This window comes from Ctenopharyngodon idella, chromosome 15 (assembly GCF_019924925.1).
Source record: "Ctenopharyngodon idella isolate HZGC_01 chromosome 15, HZGC01, whole genome shotgun sequence".
Lineage (NCBI taxonomy): Eukaryota > Metazoa > Chordata > Actinopteri > Cypriniformes > Xenocyprididae > Ctenopharyngodon > Ctenopharyngodon idella.
Window position 1 is genome coordinate 502,109 of NC_067234.1, and position 17,181 is coordinate 519,289.

Below are 17,181 nucleotides of genomic sequence, written 5' to 3' on the forward strand. Positions count from 1 at the left end.
CAGCATCCATCTCTATGAGGACCCAGAAACAGAAGTTTGCCTACATTAGTCATGTAAAAGGTCTGAGTGAACTATTACTAATAACAGGACAAACTTACACAAAGGCTACTAGCTCACTCAGAATCACCTGGCATGTTTTAACATGATTATAGCCTTATACCTGATCACAGCCTGTCAGTTTTATTTTATTGCCACTAATTCGAGCCAAAAACATGCGTAAATAAAAGTTTTAATGGGTTAAATCTTAAAATCTTAAGGGGTTATTGGACCATTTGCATGTAGCAAACTGCTTTTATTATGCTCAATGGCTGTAACATGATGATTACTTTCACCTCGATATGAACGTTGTCAGTCACAATATGAAAAAGTATATTATAGTATATTGAGGTCTAAACATCAATATCTCAAGGTAGATAAATCTGTGCCATCTTTTGAATATATGATGAACATTAACATGCAAATTGCATATTGTCTAATGTTTAACATCATATCTACTGCACTGAACATACAGTACCATTCAAAAGTTTGGGGTCAGCAAGATTTTTCTTTTTCAGAAATTAATATTTGTATCCATTAAGGATGCATTTAATTGATCAAAAGTGATGGTAAAGACATTTATGATGTTACAAAATATTTCTACATCAAATAAATGCTGTTCTTTTGAACTTTCTGTTCATCAAAGAATCCTGAAAAAATTTATCAGGGTTCCCTAAAAAATATTAAACACAACTTTTTTCAACTCTGATAAAAATAAAAATGTTTCTTAAGCAGCAAATCAGCATATTAGATGATTTCTGAAGTGACACTGAAGACTGGAGTAATAGGTGCTATAAATTCAGCTTTGCCTTCACAGGAATAAATTACATTTTAATATATATTAAAATTGAAATCAGTTATTTTAAATTGTAATAATATTTCACAATATTACTATTTTATACTGAATCAAATAAATGCAGCCTTGATAAGCATAAGACTTTTGAACGGTAGTGTACATGCCCTAAAAGTGCATAAAAATCATAGTTTAATTACCTTATTAATTAGTCTTTCAGATAAATTATATTTAATCAATATACAAGACACTACATATCAATTTATGGTGTTCTTTATTTTGTAAAGATAACAAAAATTTTGTAACAGTCTTTTTTACAGTCAGAACATTCTGGTGAAAAGCTGATTGCAACCAACAATCATGAAGACTACGAAGGGGAAAAATGCTCATTATTGCAACTTGGATGTGGTACAGTCACATAAATGTATATCACTTTACATAATGAAACTATGTTCTCATGCCACAATAAATTTAGGATTCTGACAACAAAGGCAAGTTCAGACACCCCACCAAAGAGCCTTGTGTCCTTCCACTGATTTCCCTGACTATGCATTACACTTAAAAAATGACAGCTGGATAATTAAACCCACTACTCTGTTGCTATTAATTCCAATATATTATATTTGTTAAAACATCAAAGCAATCCAGCCTATAGACCTTATTTACCAGAGAAACAAGCGCGCCGCCATCTTTAGAATATTGTCTTTGAACTTCCGTTTTGCGGTAGCCCTGTATATTTCTATGGCATCGCTGTTGAAGAATAATTAGCTGGTGAAGTGAATTTACCTGTTGTAGAGTTAATGAAAGTTATCATTAGCATTGTTATGTTTAAAGCAGATGTTTTAACAAATGTCAGTAGACCGGGAAGATTTTAAAATGAGCAGTTCATTCATAAATACGAAAGATCGCTGTGGAAATATAAACCGGAAGTCAAAAGACAACGAGCGCAACGCTGAAAAGGGGCGGAGCTACATAAGGTCTATAGCAAAATAAGTTGCAGTCAGTTAAGATTAAACAAGCATTTGTGTGTGTGTGTGTGTGTGTGTGTGTGTGTGTGTGTGTGTGTGTGTGTGTGTGTGTGTGCCCTGCGTTACGGGGACCAAAATGTCCCCACAAAGATGGCAATATCCGAAATCCTTTTCCTTGTGGGGACATTTTTGGTTCCCATGAGGAAAACAGCTTATAAATCATACTATGTGATGTATTTTTTCTTTTTCATCTAAGAATGCAGAAAGTTTGAAAATCATTACGTCTATGGATTGTCCCCATAAAACATGAAAACCCAACATCTGTGTGTATTTTTAGACTCCACCTTACATGCTATAGAGAGAAAAAAAAACTCCACACTGGAACATTGCCAGGCTGTTGCAGATACTTGATATATGAAACAATAGACACCTGTGATGAAAAACATGACTTTTGATTAAAGACCTATAGCAGCATACTTGTAGGTGTGAGTCAATGTCAAGAACAGCTTCAGTGCCGGTTCACACTGCTAAAGGGCATTGTGCCTACACAATAGACTTTTGTTCAGAGCTGCCAAACTAAAAGAACCTTTCTCTTACAGACACTGACATATGGACATTCCCACAAAAATAATATGAAACGTAATGATCAAGCATTACTAAACACAAAGAGCTATCTGTCAGGCATTTTAGAGTGTCAGAGACACCCTAAAATCCATGAAAGCCATTGTGCTTATTTAATGTTAGACAGTTATGACAGTATTGGATTAGTATTTATACATCCATTTCATCAACATGCAATCATGTATAAGGAGTTGTGATGCATACATGTTTCAGCATTTACAATTAAACTACAGTGACTGCAAAAATGTATTTGGACACTTTTGTTACATTAGATACAAAATATCGAAATGGCATCTGCAAAAAAAATCACATACTAGAACTTTTCTCAAAGCAGGATTTATTCTTTTTAGAAATTTTTGCAGTGACTTCTAACTGCTCCCAATGTGATGTTAAGTAGTTTAAAGTAACTGCAGTAGTTTCAAGTAACTGCATGTTTCATAAATTTTGACAACCAGAAAGTGTAAATACTTTTTTGTATTCATTCTGAACTATATATCTTTTGGTTTATTGTCTGAAACCTAACAAACATTGTCTTCTTAATATTATTTTTGAATGTTTTGCTTAAAAAGTGTACTTGCGTTGTCTTTCTTTGTATCTTTAGCTGCTCAGGTAATGATGAATAACAAATTATATGCAATTTTTGGTAAGAAATGGTACTTCTGCTAAGTACATAAAAAAATCTGAGGGGAAAAAAACATTAGTAACAGTGCTCTAGTGGTGAATTAAGGTAATCCACTTTTGAATTCTGCAATTGACTGTTGTGTCACTTTAAAGGGATAGTTCACCCAAAAATAAAAATTCTGTCATCATTTACTCACCCTTTTCATTTACTTCCATAGTAAAAAAAAATAAATGCTATGGTAGTCGATGGGGGGCGAGATCTGTTTGGTTACTGACATTCTTCCAAATATCTTCCTTTTTGTACAGCAGAGCAAAGAAATTCATACAGGTTTGGAACTACTTGAGGGTGAGTAAATGATGACAGAATTTTCATTTTTGGGTGAACCATCCCTTTAACTCTTACAAACAAATGACATCTCTCTGTAATTGTCAAAATTTATAGATACATAACTTTGGCAAAAAAAAGTAGTTTGAAATTTAGCACAGTCTATATCCCCCTAATATAAGTGTGTGCATTGTGCAATAGTGAGAGCATGTGTATGTGAGAATGCATGAGAGAGGAAGAGACAGACTGATATGGAGGGAAGATTTATAATGAAAAATTAGTTGCATATCCTGTTTTATAGTCATATATGCAAGCATGACTAAATAACATTAAATTAGCGATGTAACATAAGCGTATCCCTGAATGTTTTTTTTTTCTTAATCTTTAACGCTTAGTTGACTGTCCTAGAAAAGACAAACCATTTCTCACTTAAAAACATTGGATAAAGATACATCTTTTTTTATAGTAATACATAATAAATATATCAAATGAATGTTTGATACACATTTTGAACATTTTTTTAAATTTTGAAATATGAACACATTACCCAGTGTTAAAATAACCAAGTAGTCTTATATAATAATATTCTCACAGGTAATTTGCACATTAACATTTTCCCATTTGTTTTGATAACTTGCAATTCATCTAAATGGCAGTAGATGGCGTAAACGCTCTACTTCAGATGCAGCTTCATTGGCATTTGGAGTTTCTTTCAGTGAACCGTTGTGACTTGCAAAAAATAGGTAGATGTATTTTAACTCATAAACAACTAATTAATTTATCTAAAACCTCTAGCGAATTATCTCATAATTAAGACATAATTCATTTCCACAGAGAAATGCTTTTGAATACTTTACCATGAACTAAGGGCATTTTATGTTAATTATATCTGTGGCGTTTTTTGTTGTTGTTGTTTTGTTTTGTTTTTTGGGTAATGCATTTATTTATTGTAGAGCAGTTAAATGTTTGGGTCATTGATCCAATGGCAGAACTCCTCCCTGTCTTCAAACACTGCTTGAGGTTCCTGCCCACTGACTTCTGTTCATACTGCAGACCTTTTAAATATCCATTCATCACCGGCTATCCAACACACTAAAGGTCTTCTTCCCGTCTGTAAAAACCATAAGCAACTGCTTCACCAAAACTAGGACCCTTTTGACGTCACCAGGGGCACTTTTTACATCTTCATTAATTAATGGACTATTGATTGACAAATGGACATACATAGATTACATGAAGATTAATTGCATTTTTTCTTGGACGAAGAGAAATTACTTATCCTTTACATTTTACTAAAATTGCTTTAGCAGCTCTTCTTGTCTGAATAATTTTTATAATGGGATTATTGTTTTTCATTTTTTGCTGTGGCGCTTTTTGTTTTACACGTGCAAATGTGACGGAGCAACAGACTGCTGACAATATAGAAAACCGTGCAACTCTAGAAGATGAAATGGACAATCAAGAAAACATCTTAACACAGGTATTTTTTCTTGGTTATCTACATTTTTAAAAATGAAATTGCATGAACATGTGATAGTGAGTGTATTTTACATTAATAATTGTATTACTAATATTTAATTTCTATGCAATGATTTATAAGTCCAGTATATGTCAAGTCATATATGTACATAATATAAGAATAAGAATAATAATCTATAAAGCATTATTTTAAAATACTTGAAAACTTTAATTAGGGTAATATAAATAATAATGATTCCATTATTTAATAGCTCATTGGGGACTATGATAAAGTGAAGACTCTATCTGAGGGCTCAGACTGTCGGTGTAAATGTGTGGTAAGGCCTCTGAGCAGGAGCGCATGCAAGCGCATTGAAGAAGGCCATGCCAAGGCTGAGGACTTCTACACAGTGGAGACAGTCACTGCAGGACCCAGTTGCCAGAAGTGTGCCTGCATCGCCCCTCCGTCCGCTCTGAACCCCTGTGAGGGAGACTTCAGGTTTAAGAAGCTGCAAGAGGCTGGGCGGGATGATATCAAGGTAAAGGGAATCATCACAACAAAAACCAACTGCACTTGTTTTATTAGAGGATCCCTAATATTACTGGATAATATAATTTTTATAACCAGACTTATCCTATTTATTTATTTATTTGATGACTTGTTTTAGACTTAAATAAATCAGTAAGTATTATAAATAAATTCTATTAACCCTATTTTTTTTATTTTATGATCTTAATTAATGTTTCAGCTTTCAACCATAATGGACCTGCTAGAGGGAGCATTTTATGGGATGGACTTGTTAAAGCTTCACTCCGTCACAACAAAACTTCTGGAACGGGTTGATAATATAGAGAAAGTGAGTGCAATACAAATACTTGTTCTTAATACCAAATCCAAACATTAAAACAGTGGCTCTGATAAAAGTATATCAGTGTTGGGAAAAGTTACTTTTAAAAGTAATGCATTACAATATTGAGTTACTCCTTAGAAAGTAACTAATTGCATTACTTAGTTTCTTTTTATGGAAAGTAATGCGTTACATTACTTTTGCGTTACTTTTTCTCATCTGGGATGGGTTTGCTTGTTTGTTTTTAATAACAACAAAAATGTAAAGGCCACTAAATTTCACACCAAAAGTGAAATGAAAAAGCCTCATGCTGAAAGAAATGCAAATTCATGCCTATACAATAGAGGGCGCAGCTCAAACAAACCTTTCAGCTGTGCTGCCATTCTGGATTGAAGAAGAAGAAAGTTCAACACTCTTACTTCAGCAATAAAATGAGATTAAATACATAAAGTATATTTGTTTAATTTAATATATTTAATTATTGCAGGTTTGTGCAATACTCTGAGATTGCATTTCACTGTTTTTATTCATTTTGAGAAATACTGTTTTTGTGCAAGTGTAAATGCCTGCTCACATGTAGTCTAGAACTACAATAACCATCATGTTCATACAGCGCACACAACGCCTCGGCACTTACAATTTCTCTCAACATGGGGACAGGAGAGCTGTCAGTCAATACGTGGGAAACCAAAGTAACTTAGATATTTTGTTGTTACTTTTCTAGTTACTTGAAAAAAGTTATCTGATTACATAACTTAAGTTACTTGTAATGCATTGATAAATAAATAAATGAACTACCTGCTGTGTAGGCCATAACTAAAAAGTTTTTTTAGTGTTAGAAAAAAAAAAGTTAAGCCTCCTTTACCACATTAGCACCATCACAGGAAGACCAATCCAGTCATGGTACATTAAGAACAAGAACATGGGTGTCACATTATTTATTTTTTATTATACTGTTCCCCAAAACAACAATGTTGCTTCTGTGCACTATTCAGTATTACCACAGCAACAGAAATCACTGTGTGCTTTCAAATGTTGCCACTGGACAAAGGGGAATTGAGTTCAGGTGGTTTAGGCAGAACTGCCACCCATGGACATCTATTGTGTTTACATTCTCCCTACAGTCGTTTTCCGGAAACCTGACAAAGGAGAAAGTGAGCGTGAAAGGTGAAAAAGCACAGGGGAAGGGGCCTCGCACCAACCAACGGCAAGAGAAGAAGAAACGTCTCAGCGTGCTGGAGCCCTCACTGCAGAAGAATGTGGCAGCTGCATTTGCTCACACTGAGGTACAGTACAGATACAGCACACACTAGCACAATCCATTACAAATGCCTTAATATTTGTCGCACTTCACATAGATGACAAATAAACAACATAAAATGAATACGCACTGCAGATGTCATACATAAAATTTATGCAAAGGGCAGATCCACCAGCACTAAACCCTGCCCAGTTGAAAGAGTGGTCGAATTTACTGTTCCATTGAGCTTGAAGACATGTCAGTAGAGAAATAGTCGATTACATCCATACAACTTTCCCACAGCATGCTTAAGTCATTAATATGCCACAAATTCCCCCATCTCATCCAGAAGATTTATGCAACCACAAAATAGGAGGTTTGGAAAGAGACAATAATGCTGCTTATTTGATGCAGTAATTTGAAACAGTGATCAGGTTAATCACTTATATTTGTGAAGACAATAATTTAACTGACAATTTCACTGTTTATTCCTGACCAGAGGAAATATGAGGAGAAGTTTGTTGGGAATCAGGGCTCCAGCAAGCCTGTGCTGAAGAGAAGCAACTCTGGGGGTCAGGAGGAGCTGCATAAACCTGTAAAGACCAAAGCAGATCCCAATGGCATGACCATAAAAAGCATGACCTTCTACAAAGACGGCACAATGGAGGATAGTGCGGGGGAAGAACACAGTGAGTGTCCAACAGCTCATTTTACTCACCAGAATTTTTTACTTATGATTATATCCATTTTAAAATGTATGTTGTTACACTGGGACCTCAAGTTGCTGCTCTTATGTACTGTATGTATATGGTATATGAGGTATATGATATGAGGTATACAAAAAGGTATATGAAAATCAGAAAAACAACGGTACAAAACTGTGTACTTAACATCTTATATGAGGCAATGAACTACTGCAAATGATGTAATCAAATTAAAAGAATATATAATAACTATTAATTTATAGCCAACTGTGTGTATAAAATCAATAATTTAAAATTCATTGCAAAATATTTATGCATACAGTTTAAATAAACTACCATTTAAAAGTTTTGGTCAATGTTTTTTTTAAAAAGAAGTCTCTTTATGCTCAGCAGGGCTGCATTTATTTGACCAAAAATACAGTAAAACAGTAATATTGTAAAATATTATTACAAATAAAAACAACTGTTTTCTATTTCAATACATTTTAAAATCTTCAGTGTCACATGATCCTTCAGAAATCATTCTAATATGCTGATTTGGTGCTCAAGAAACATTTTTTATCAATTATTATTATCATCATTTTTTTCTGAACAGTTTTTCAGGATTCTTATATGAATAGGAAGTTTTTTTTTATTTGAAATATAAATCTTTTGTAACATTATCAGTGTCTTTACTGTAATTTTTTGATCAATTGCTGAATAAAGTATTAATAAAAAAAAAACTTACTAAATGGCAGTGTAAATGTATAAGAAATGTGATGATGGAGGGAGACTTTTGCTCCATGAGGCTGGGTAGACATTCAGGATGCTGTACGACCCATTCTTTTCAGACTACAGGTGAAATGTTACAAACAAGTTAAACTAAGCATTTTACAGTATGTTTCTTCTCTCAATAGTTGCCACAGCAGTCCATGAGGTTGTAAGTGGTGAAGGCTCGGTGGATTTAATTATTGAGGACCAGCTCCATAAGCAAGAGCCACCTGTACCTGTTACAAGACCTGGAACTGCTGCAGCAGTGACCCAGACCCCCTTAATGAACCTCAACCAACAGAATGGAGACCCTACTGCTGCAAACATAACAAATGTGACAAAGCAAACTAAAGGAGAGACTGTAAAAGCCAAGAAGTCAGGCACAATAACAACAGCAAGAGCCATCCTGCCAACCTTAATGACATTAACTACCACAACGACAACAAGCACTAAGACAGCGACCATCGCAACTCCTCTTGCAGTTCCAAAACAGCTGGCCAGTGTTACAGCACCCACAAGGAAGTCCAAACTTAGCTGGGATGAAGCTACAACTCAAAGAAGCACACAACCCTTAAAGAAGACCAAAGAACAAGGTAAGCTTTATTACAGATCCCGCTTTGAAGAAAATTAACTTAAAAAGTTTAGAGAGATATATAGATTCTTCCTGTCTGGTTTTATTGTTTACAGGGATCTGCAAGGACACATTGGCAAGCATTGCTGATCCTGTTACACACAACACATACGGCAAGAATGAAGGTGCTTGGATGAAAGACCCAAAAGGCAACGGAAAAGTTATTTATGTGACCGACGACTACTCTGGGAATCAGCTTCTGGAATTCCGTGATATGGACACTTTTAAACAAGGTACATCTAACGTTAAAATAGTCATTTGAAGCATACTGTACTGTATATTTTCAACTTGGGCTCTGCTAGGGGGTCTGCAGAATTTTTCTGACAAAGTGTAAATTAAAAAAAAAAAAAAACATATTAAATCAAATTTTATATTCTTACAGTTGGAAACCATAACTGTAAAAAATAATAACAAATCTGTTTATACATTACTGTTCAAAAGCTTTAGGTTAGTAAATTTTTTTTAAAGAAATTAATACTTTTATTCAGCAAGGATGCATTTAACTGATCAAAAGTGACATTAAAGACATTTATAATGTTACAAAAATCTGTTTTTAAATCATTGCGCCTGCTGCACCCATGGTACGGCAGCAAAGTTCCTTGATTATTACGCCAGAATAAGAGTATAGTTCCTAGACATATCGGCCTAGAAAATCGCAACTTTTCATTTTCCGTCGGTCTTGGTACACGATGTAACTACAGAAGAGTCAAGTTTTAAATAGGAAAAATATAGAAACTCTTTGGTCATTTTTGTGAGAGATGCTAACGGTCTAATCACATTCAGTGAACTATGCTAAGCTATGCTAAAAGTGGTACCGCCAGACCCGGAGATCGGCTGAATGGATTTGAAAACGGTAAAACTCAACTGTTTAACTCTAGGGGAGTTGGAAAATGAGCCTATTTTCAAAAAAAAAGTGGAGTGTTCCTTTAAAATATATAACAGTTTTTTAAAATTGTAATAATATTTCACAATATTGCCCTTTTTAATGTATTTTTGGTCAAATAAATGCAGCCTTCTTTCAAAAACATTAATAAATCTTACTTAGATTTTTTTTAGTTTGAAACTGTTTCTCTTCACATTTATACAAATAGTAATTTAGTATAACGTAACATATAAAGTAATATAGCTACTTTAGTAACACTACAAAAAATGTACAGTAAACTTACAAAAACATCTTACAGATAATATCTGAATCATTTCAGCTACAGTAGTACAGTTACAATTTAAAAAGCTAATTATTCAATTTTGGAGACAACATATCTCAATATCATACTTTTTTTTCTCACATAGCATTAATGATTCTTTATACATGCAAATATACAAGGGTCATTGACGAATAAGGTTTTTTAAAAAAAGATTGTGGTTTTTATAATCAATTAACACTGCTTTTGTCATTTTTTTATAAGATGGACAAAATTTGTCACCAAAAAAGTAATTCGGTTTAACCAAAATTTCGGTTTTACTGAACTATACTTTTGGTTATACCGAATGACGATATTTTCAAACAATGCTAACAGGCTGATATCTAGCTAGCTAGCAAAAGGATAATCAAACAATTTATATTTAGCTTTTAAAATATTACAACATTTTCCATGTTTTATAGCGGATGTACCGAATGACCTGATGTTTCGGGACATGCGTATGTTTCGGGACATGCGTTTGAGCGAGTGAAAACATGAATTTTTCAAATAGTTAAGAGAGAGTTTGTTACTTTGCTTCACGACCATGTGGTCCTTTGCAGGTGTCTGAATGATGTCACATCCTGTCACATGATATTGACCGCATGACTTGATCCATGCAAAATCTCATAACAAAGCAACGACTTCTACACATAATTTTAATACCTTTTTGCACTATGTTGATATATGATGTTATAAAATCATGCCAGAATAAAAAATATAAACATTTATTACATTTTAAGATATTTTAATCACAAATTAAATGGCTGTATTGGCTTTTGGATGGTTAAACCGAATGACATTTTGACACTTCAAAATCTTTAAAATACCTTTATATGTAGTAAAATATAATTAAAACCTGGATTCAATAAAAGAGAGTTGTACTACCTTACATACTTTGGATGTCATATCTTTGTTTTTTATTATTATTAAGGCCAGAAAATGACCCGTCATGTCATTGACCCACAAATGCCTTTATATTTTAAGAAGGGGGTCCCTTGCAACAGGATCAAGATGTATGACATTTGTTTCTCCTCTTTTTCTCATAGGGCAGTTTAGCAACACCTACAAAATCCCTTATAACTGGATTGGCACCGGTCATGTCGTCTACGGTGGCTCTTTCTTCTACAATAGAGCGTTTTCTCGTGATATAATCAGGTTTGATCTTCGTCTCCGGTACGTAGCAGCCTGGACCACCCTTCATGACGCAGTATTAGAGGAGGCGGAGGGTTGGGGAGGACATTCAGACATTGACTTTAGTGTGGACGAGAGCGGGCTATGGTTAGTGTACCCAGCTCTGGACGAAGAGGGATTTCACCAGGAAGTGATCATCCTAAGCAAGCTTCAACCCTCTGACTTACAGAAAGTGAAGAGCTGGAGGACGGGCCTCAGGAGGAACTACTATGGTAACTGCTTCGTCATCTGCGGCGTTCTGTACGCCGTTGACAGTTTCGAGCGCACGCATGCCAATATTTCCTACGCGTTCGACACGCACACACACACCCAGATGATTCCCCGTCTCCCTTTTATAAACAACTACTCCCACACCACACAAATCGACTACAACCCTAAGGAACGTATGCTTTATGCGTGGGACAATGGCCATCAAGTGACCTACAATGTAATATTTGCTTATTAACAGTAATTTAACACTTTATTAAGGTACTGCGTGCAGCACTTTCTGTATAAAATAGTCAAATGATTGTGTCTAAGTGGGTTGTAGATCAGTCTACATGACAAATATTTTTATGAATATTTCATCAGGTCTTATTTTTTGTCTTTTTGTCTGTTGCATGTCTTTTGTAATTGCTTTTTTAGTGGATGCTTGTTATTCTCAAAGGGTTACAAAATATCATTGAGCTATTCATGACAAGGTTTTCACTGCTTTCTTGAAGTGTACATGTATGTTGTATATAATGTAATTTAAAATAAACCTTATAGCAAGCTCTTCTAAACCTGTGGAGTGTCATTGCCTCAGTCTAAAGTTATTTTAAGGTCAACATGAAACGTCATTCGCAAACAACCCAATAAACGTCCATAGTATGGTGTATTTCAGAGTTAAACAGGACATTTGTGGTTTCTGTTTAACAGGTGGCTGAATAGAAGGAGATATTCAAATTTGATGAAAGAATATGACAAACACTTTTATCTTTGGAATAACATGCACTGATGAATTTTGCACAAAAAGATAAGGAATGTGCATTAAATACATATATAAAGATTTCACATTGACTTTAGTGTACATCTGTATGTTATCAGAGTCAGCAAACTCTGCTGTAATCTCCACTTCCTTCCCTCTTTCCTCAGAGAAATTCCTATGAAAACCAGTTGAGAAAGATGAAGGGGCTGGACAGCACCTTGTGGAATTGATAAATATCAATAGACGATACCAAAATTTCAGTAGCCGGTACCAAAACCAGTAAAATGTCATGGTTCTCTGTGCCGATTTCGGTAGAGCAAAAATTGGAACTACTTAGTTTTAACAATTTAAAAAAAAAAAAATTTAACCAAGCCATTGCATCTTGCGTTCAACAGACAGTCAGTGATTGGCTACAAAGCTCAATACTTAAAAAAACATGTTGGAAATTGCTTTTAAATACTGACTTAACACCGATTAACACACTACAAAACACATTTAAATATATATATGTCCCTTAGCTCATGTATGATCAATCAAAGGCAGATCTGTGATCTGAATATCAGTTATAATAGAAGGCTATTAATAGTTATAATAAATAGTTATATTCTCAATGAAAACAGCATGCTCAGTCTTTCTCTTTATAAAACATGTGCAATCAGTTTCCTTTTTGGAAACCTTACTGTGAAAGTTAAAGCTGCTCCATTAATGTCAGTCTGGATTAGAACATGGCTTTATGAGTGAAAAAGACAAAACTCACTCAATCCCTGACAGAGTTTCAGTGTTAGACAAGCTGAAGTGACAGCTCTGAAATGTCATTGAAAGTCACTCCACATATATGTCAACTGAAAGAAAAAACATACACATGCCCCTAGTGGTTTAAATCGCATTGAAGCATCGTGAGAATGCTAGAAAACAAATTGGCTGTCCAGCAGGGTTGTGGGGAATCATTCAGACAACTACATATTAACAGGGCCCTGAATGGCAGCCACATCTGTAGAGCTTTGGAGAAGCAGGGCTTGAAACCCCGGAGGTCTCCACAGAGGCTTTACTTTGGCCAGGCCCACCGTCTGTCTGGGCGAGCTGACGGTGTCACGCTATATTCCGAGTTCATATGTTCACTCACTCTAATCTAAGCCAACACACTCATTCGTTCATGTTTTAACGTTGATGACGAGGTTCCCTATTCTTTTGAGTTAGTTAATATTGGTCTGACTTTATTCAGTTGGTTCAGCCTTTCTGTTGGATAGCTCAGAATTCTGTTACCATGAACCACAGACAAAAGACTTGCGTCAACCAAAGTCCAAAATTACCACTCATCAAGTGCCAAATGAAAGTAAAAATTGGCTTTCCTTAGTAAAGAAAACAGAGTCACTCTCCAGTTGGCCATAACTTCACCATTATGTGCTTTACCCTGTTAATAGTTTCCTGGTAGTGGGACACTTGGCACGCTGTTTTATTGCCTTTTTTCCCTATCACATATAATTAGGTCATTAGAAAATCATTTGAATCACTAAAAATGTATCCTGTGAAAACCGTTTTGTGTGCTAAATTTTTGTGATGAACTTCAAATATGGCTTTGATTTTCTAGCAGTTATTTGTAAAATTTTCTAACAAATTATTTTGTAAAATATATTATTTTGTTAAAAAAAAAAACATTCCGTAGATTTTCTTTATAGTAAACTTACAATTCTATACATTTTTCACACTTTTTTACACATTCAGTGCTTTCTCTTCTGCAATAACCTGCTGATTGTCTTCATTACCTCTTTCCCCGCCAGCATAAAAAAAAAAAAAAGCCAGCCAGCATTTTTGATCATTTTTATGGTGCCCAGAATATTTTGTTGTATGAATATCTGAAGGTACAAGAAATCATATCCCAATATATATATATATATATATATATATATATATATATAGGCCTAGAACGTGCATAAGCAATGCTTTTATCACTTGTTTCTGCTCTTTTTTTGCATGTGTTTTGATCCGGAGAGTCTCTACTCTTTCAGAAGACTCGTAATATTGCCCCCTATCATATAACAGTGAAAACACGGAAAGCTGGAAAATTCCGTTAATGGTGGGGAAAGAGTTAAAAAGATCAATCTTAGGTCTTTATTCCAACGCATTCATGAACTACGACCAGGACCAGATTTAAGATCTATGACAGTTAACAGAGTAAGTCATACTGTAGGCTACTGAAGACATGATACTCGGATCCTCACTAATGTAAGTGGCATGTGTGATTAAAATCAGTCTACCAAAGAAATCATCAGTGACTGTCATGACTTTTTTCCTCGTTTAAATATTTAATATTAAAGGTTTATCTGAATTAAAGGGTTAGTTCACCCAAACATGAAAATTCTGTCATTCATTACTCACCTTCATGTCGTGCCACACCCGTAAGACTTTTGTTCATCTTCGGAACACAAATTAAGATATTTTTGTTGAAATCTGAGAGCTGTCTGACTAGACAGCAATTTAACCACCACTTTCAAGATCCACAAAGGCACTAAAGACATTGTTAAAATAGTTAACGTGACTACAGTGGTTTAACCTTAATTTTATGAAGTGACGAGAATACTTTTTGTGCACAAAAACAAAACAAAAATAACAACTTTATTCAACAATATGTTCTCTTCTTTGTCATTCTCCTATGCTGTTTATGTTGCAGCGCTTCCAGGTTCTACGTCAGAACTCCGGCTCAGTATTGGCCGACGCCGTCCACGTGAGCAGCACGACACATGCGTGTGAATACTGAGCCGGAGTTCTGACGTAGAACACACATCAGAATTTTCATTTTTGGGTGAACTAACCCTTTAAGTGAATTGACAATTTTATAGACTTTTTGCCTTGTATCTCAAGAAGAGAGGAAAAACCAAGCTGAAAGAAGGTGGGAGGTGAACATATTGAGAAGCTCCTCAGAGAGCTGACCCTTAACATGTGAGAGGATGGTGAGGGGATGTTGTTGTCATGCAATGAGCTGGAGTGAGAAATGCTCCCACTAGGCGTATCTAAGCCCATCATGCATGCTCCCTCTTAAAAAGACATGTCTTCACAGTAATGGGGGCCACTGAACTTGCCTGGGTAATCCTCTAGAGCAAACAAAACATACAATAGCAGGACAAAGACAGTGACCCACAGGCCAAATTCAACTATAATTCTCTAACACACTTCAAATGAGTCCAAACGAATGAGGTTAAAAATGTCATGCAAAAAACAAGGTAGGATGAGAGAGGGGAGGTCATAAATTTTGCTATATTGTCAAGAACTTCTGGAAATACGTTTGGGGTTTTGACTGGTTCTTACTGTGGGCCTCTTTAAACTCAAACTTACCAGGTGGTTTTCATGGACCACTAATAGTTTTAGACTTACAAAAGTGTCTTTATAGACTATGTGAAATGGCTTTACAGTGTCCTTTCCTGTGTTGACGCATTTCCAATTGAAATAGGATGTCGAGGCAGGACATACTGGCCTGGTTTCACAGACAGGGCTTAGATTAAGCCAGGATTAGACCTCAGTTCAATTAGAGCATTTAAGTAGCTTTTATAAACGTGCCTTAGAAAAAAACATTACTGGTCTTGAAACAAAACAATGGCACTGACATTTTAAGATACGTCATTGCAAGTTGCTTTCCGGTAAGACATCTCAAACATGCAATTTAGTCTGGATTTAAGCCTTGTCTGTAAAAAGGGGACTGTATCAAATTTGTCCAGTTTTTAACCCTGTAAAGCCTCACAAATGAAGTAAGTGAAAAATCACATTTTTTGAAATGGAACAGTTTATTGAACATTCAGACAAAATATAAAAATATATTTTAGAAATGTTTTCATATGTGTTTTTTTTTTTTTGTTGTTGTTGTATCATATTTGAAACAGGCTTTTATGGCTCATAAAATAGTGAGTATATGAAGCTCATATTCAAGGTAGAAAAAAAAAAAAAAAAAACTCAATTTCATTCTGAAACCCAAACTGAGCAAAATCTGCAATTTGGTGCCATTACTGATATTTATATGGCTGAAAAGTAAGAGGAAATTCTGCTTGTAATGTAAATCAATTAGATCTTTATAACTGCAATATATAGCAGATTACTTACATAAAATGCTTATAAATATCAGTCATCACTCCCAATATTATGCCTTAGGAAGATGAAATGTTTACTTTTCTTATTAAAGCTCTGTAGTTCTTATATAATGCAGTGCAATACAATGATGATGTACAAATAGATGTACAAATAAACACTCCTCAAAAGCCTGATGTATCATATTTGATACTCAAATTTTAACATGATTTTTCTAAAAAAATAATGTATGGATAATTGAGTAAACCTAAGATGCATGCCTCAGTACAGTAAGTGTTCATCTTGAAATATTACTATCAATATAAAAGGTACTCTTACATTTACTTATAAAACTATAAAATATATAAAATAAAAATCATAAAATAAAAATCAGTAAAGATTTCACAGCAGATAGACACATGTACCACGACCTGATGAGGGACGTTTATAGAATTGTACTATATGTTTTTTACTTAAAAAGTAAAAAGTATAAACTGTCAATCCGATGACAGAAGTCATGCAGTGATTGTGTTCAGTTTTGATCATGTTCATAATTTTGAGGTCTTAGAAATTTATGAAACAAATTTAAGCTTTATAGGGTTAAATAGCCAATAGCCTTTAGTTTAGCCTTTAACCAATAGCTACAGCCATGAACCATGATCTGGCACTTGCTATTGCTAGTCATGGCAGGTAATATATTAGGGGCAGATTATCCTTCTGGAGAACAGTGGATACACCCTTAAAAGAATATACATTTTAAATGTGTATATTTTTGGTCAACTTTTGATGTATCTATACCATTCTCACAAAATTTC

General features: G+C 34.7%; 1 protein-coding gene across 1 annotated transcript; it reads left to right on the forward strand.

Annotated features, from left to right (window-relative positions):
- Positions 1 to 4,318: 4,318 nt before the first annotated feature.
- On the forward strand, positions 4,319 to 12,122 carry LOC127495409 (olfactomedin-like protein 2B). The gene is made up of 8 exons (XM_051862237.1): positions 4,319 to 4,844; positions 5,095 to 5,361; positions 5,572 to 5,679; positions 6,795 to 6,956; positions 7,410 to 7,599; positions 8,511 to 8,957; positions 9,052 to 9,228; positions 11,223 to 12,122. Exons 1-8 carry the CDS (start codon positions 4,701 to 4,703, stop codon positions 11,810 to 11,812), a joined length of 2,085 nt encoding a protein of 694 aa, XP_051718197.1. The 5' UTR covers positions 4,319 to 4,700; the 3' UTR covers positions 11,813 to 12,122.
- The last annotated feature ends 5,059 nt before the right edge of the window (positions 12,123 to 17,181 follow it).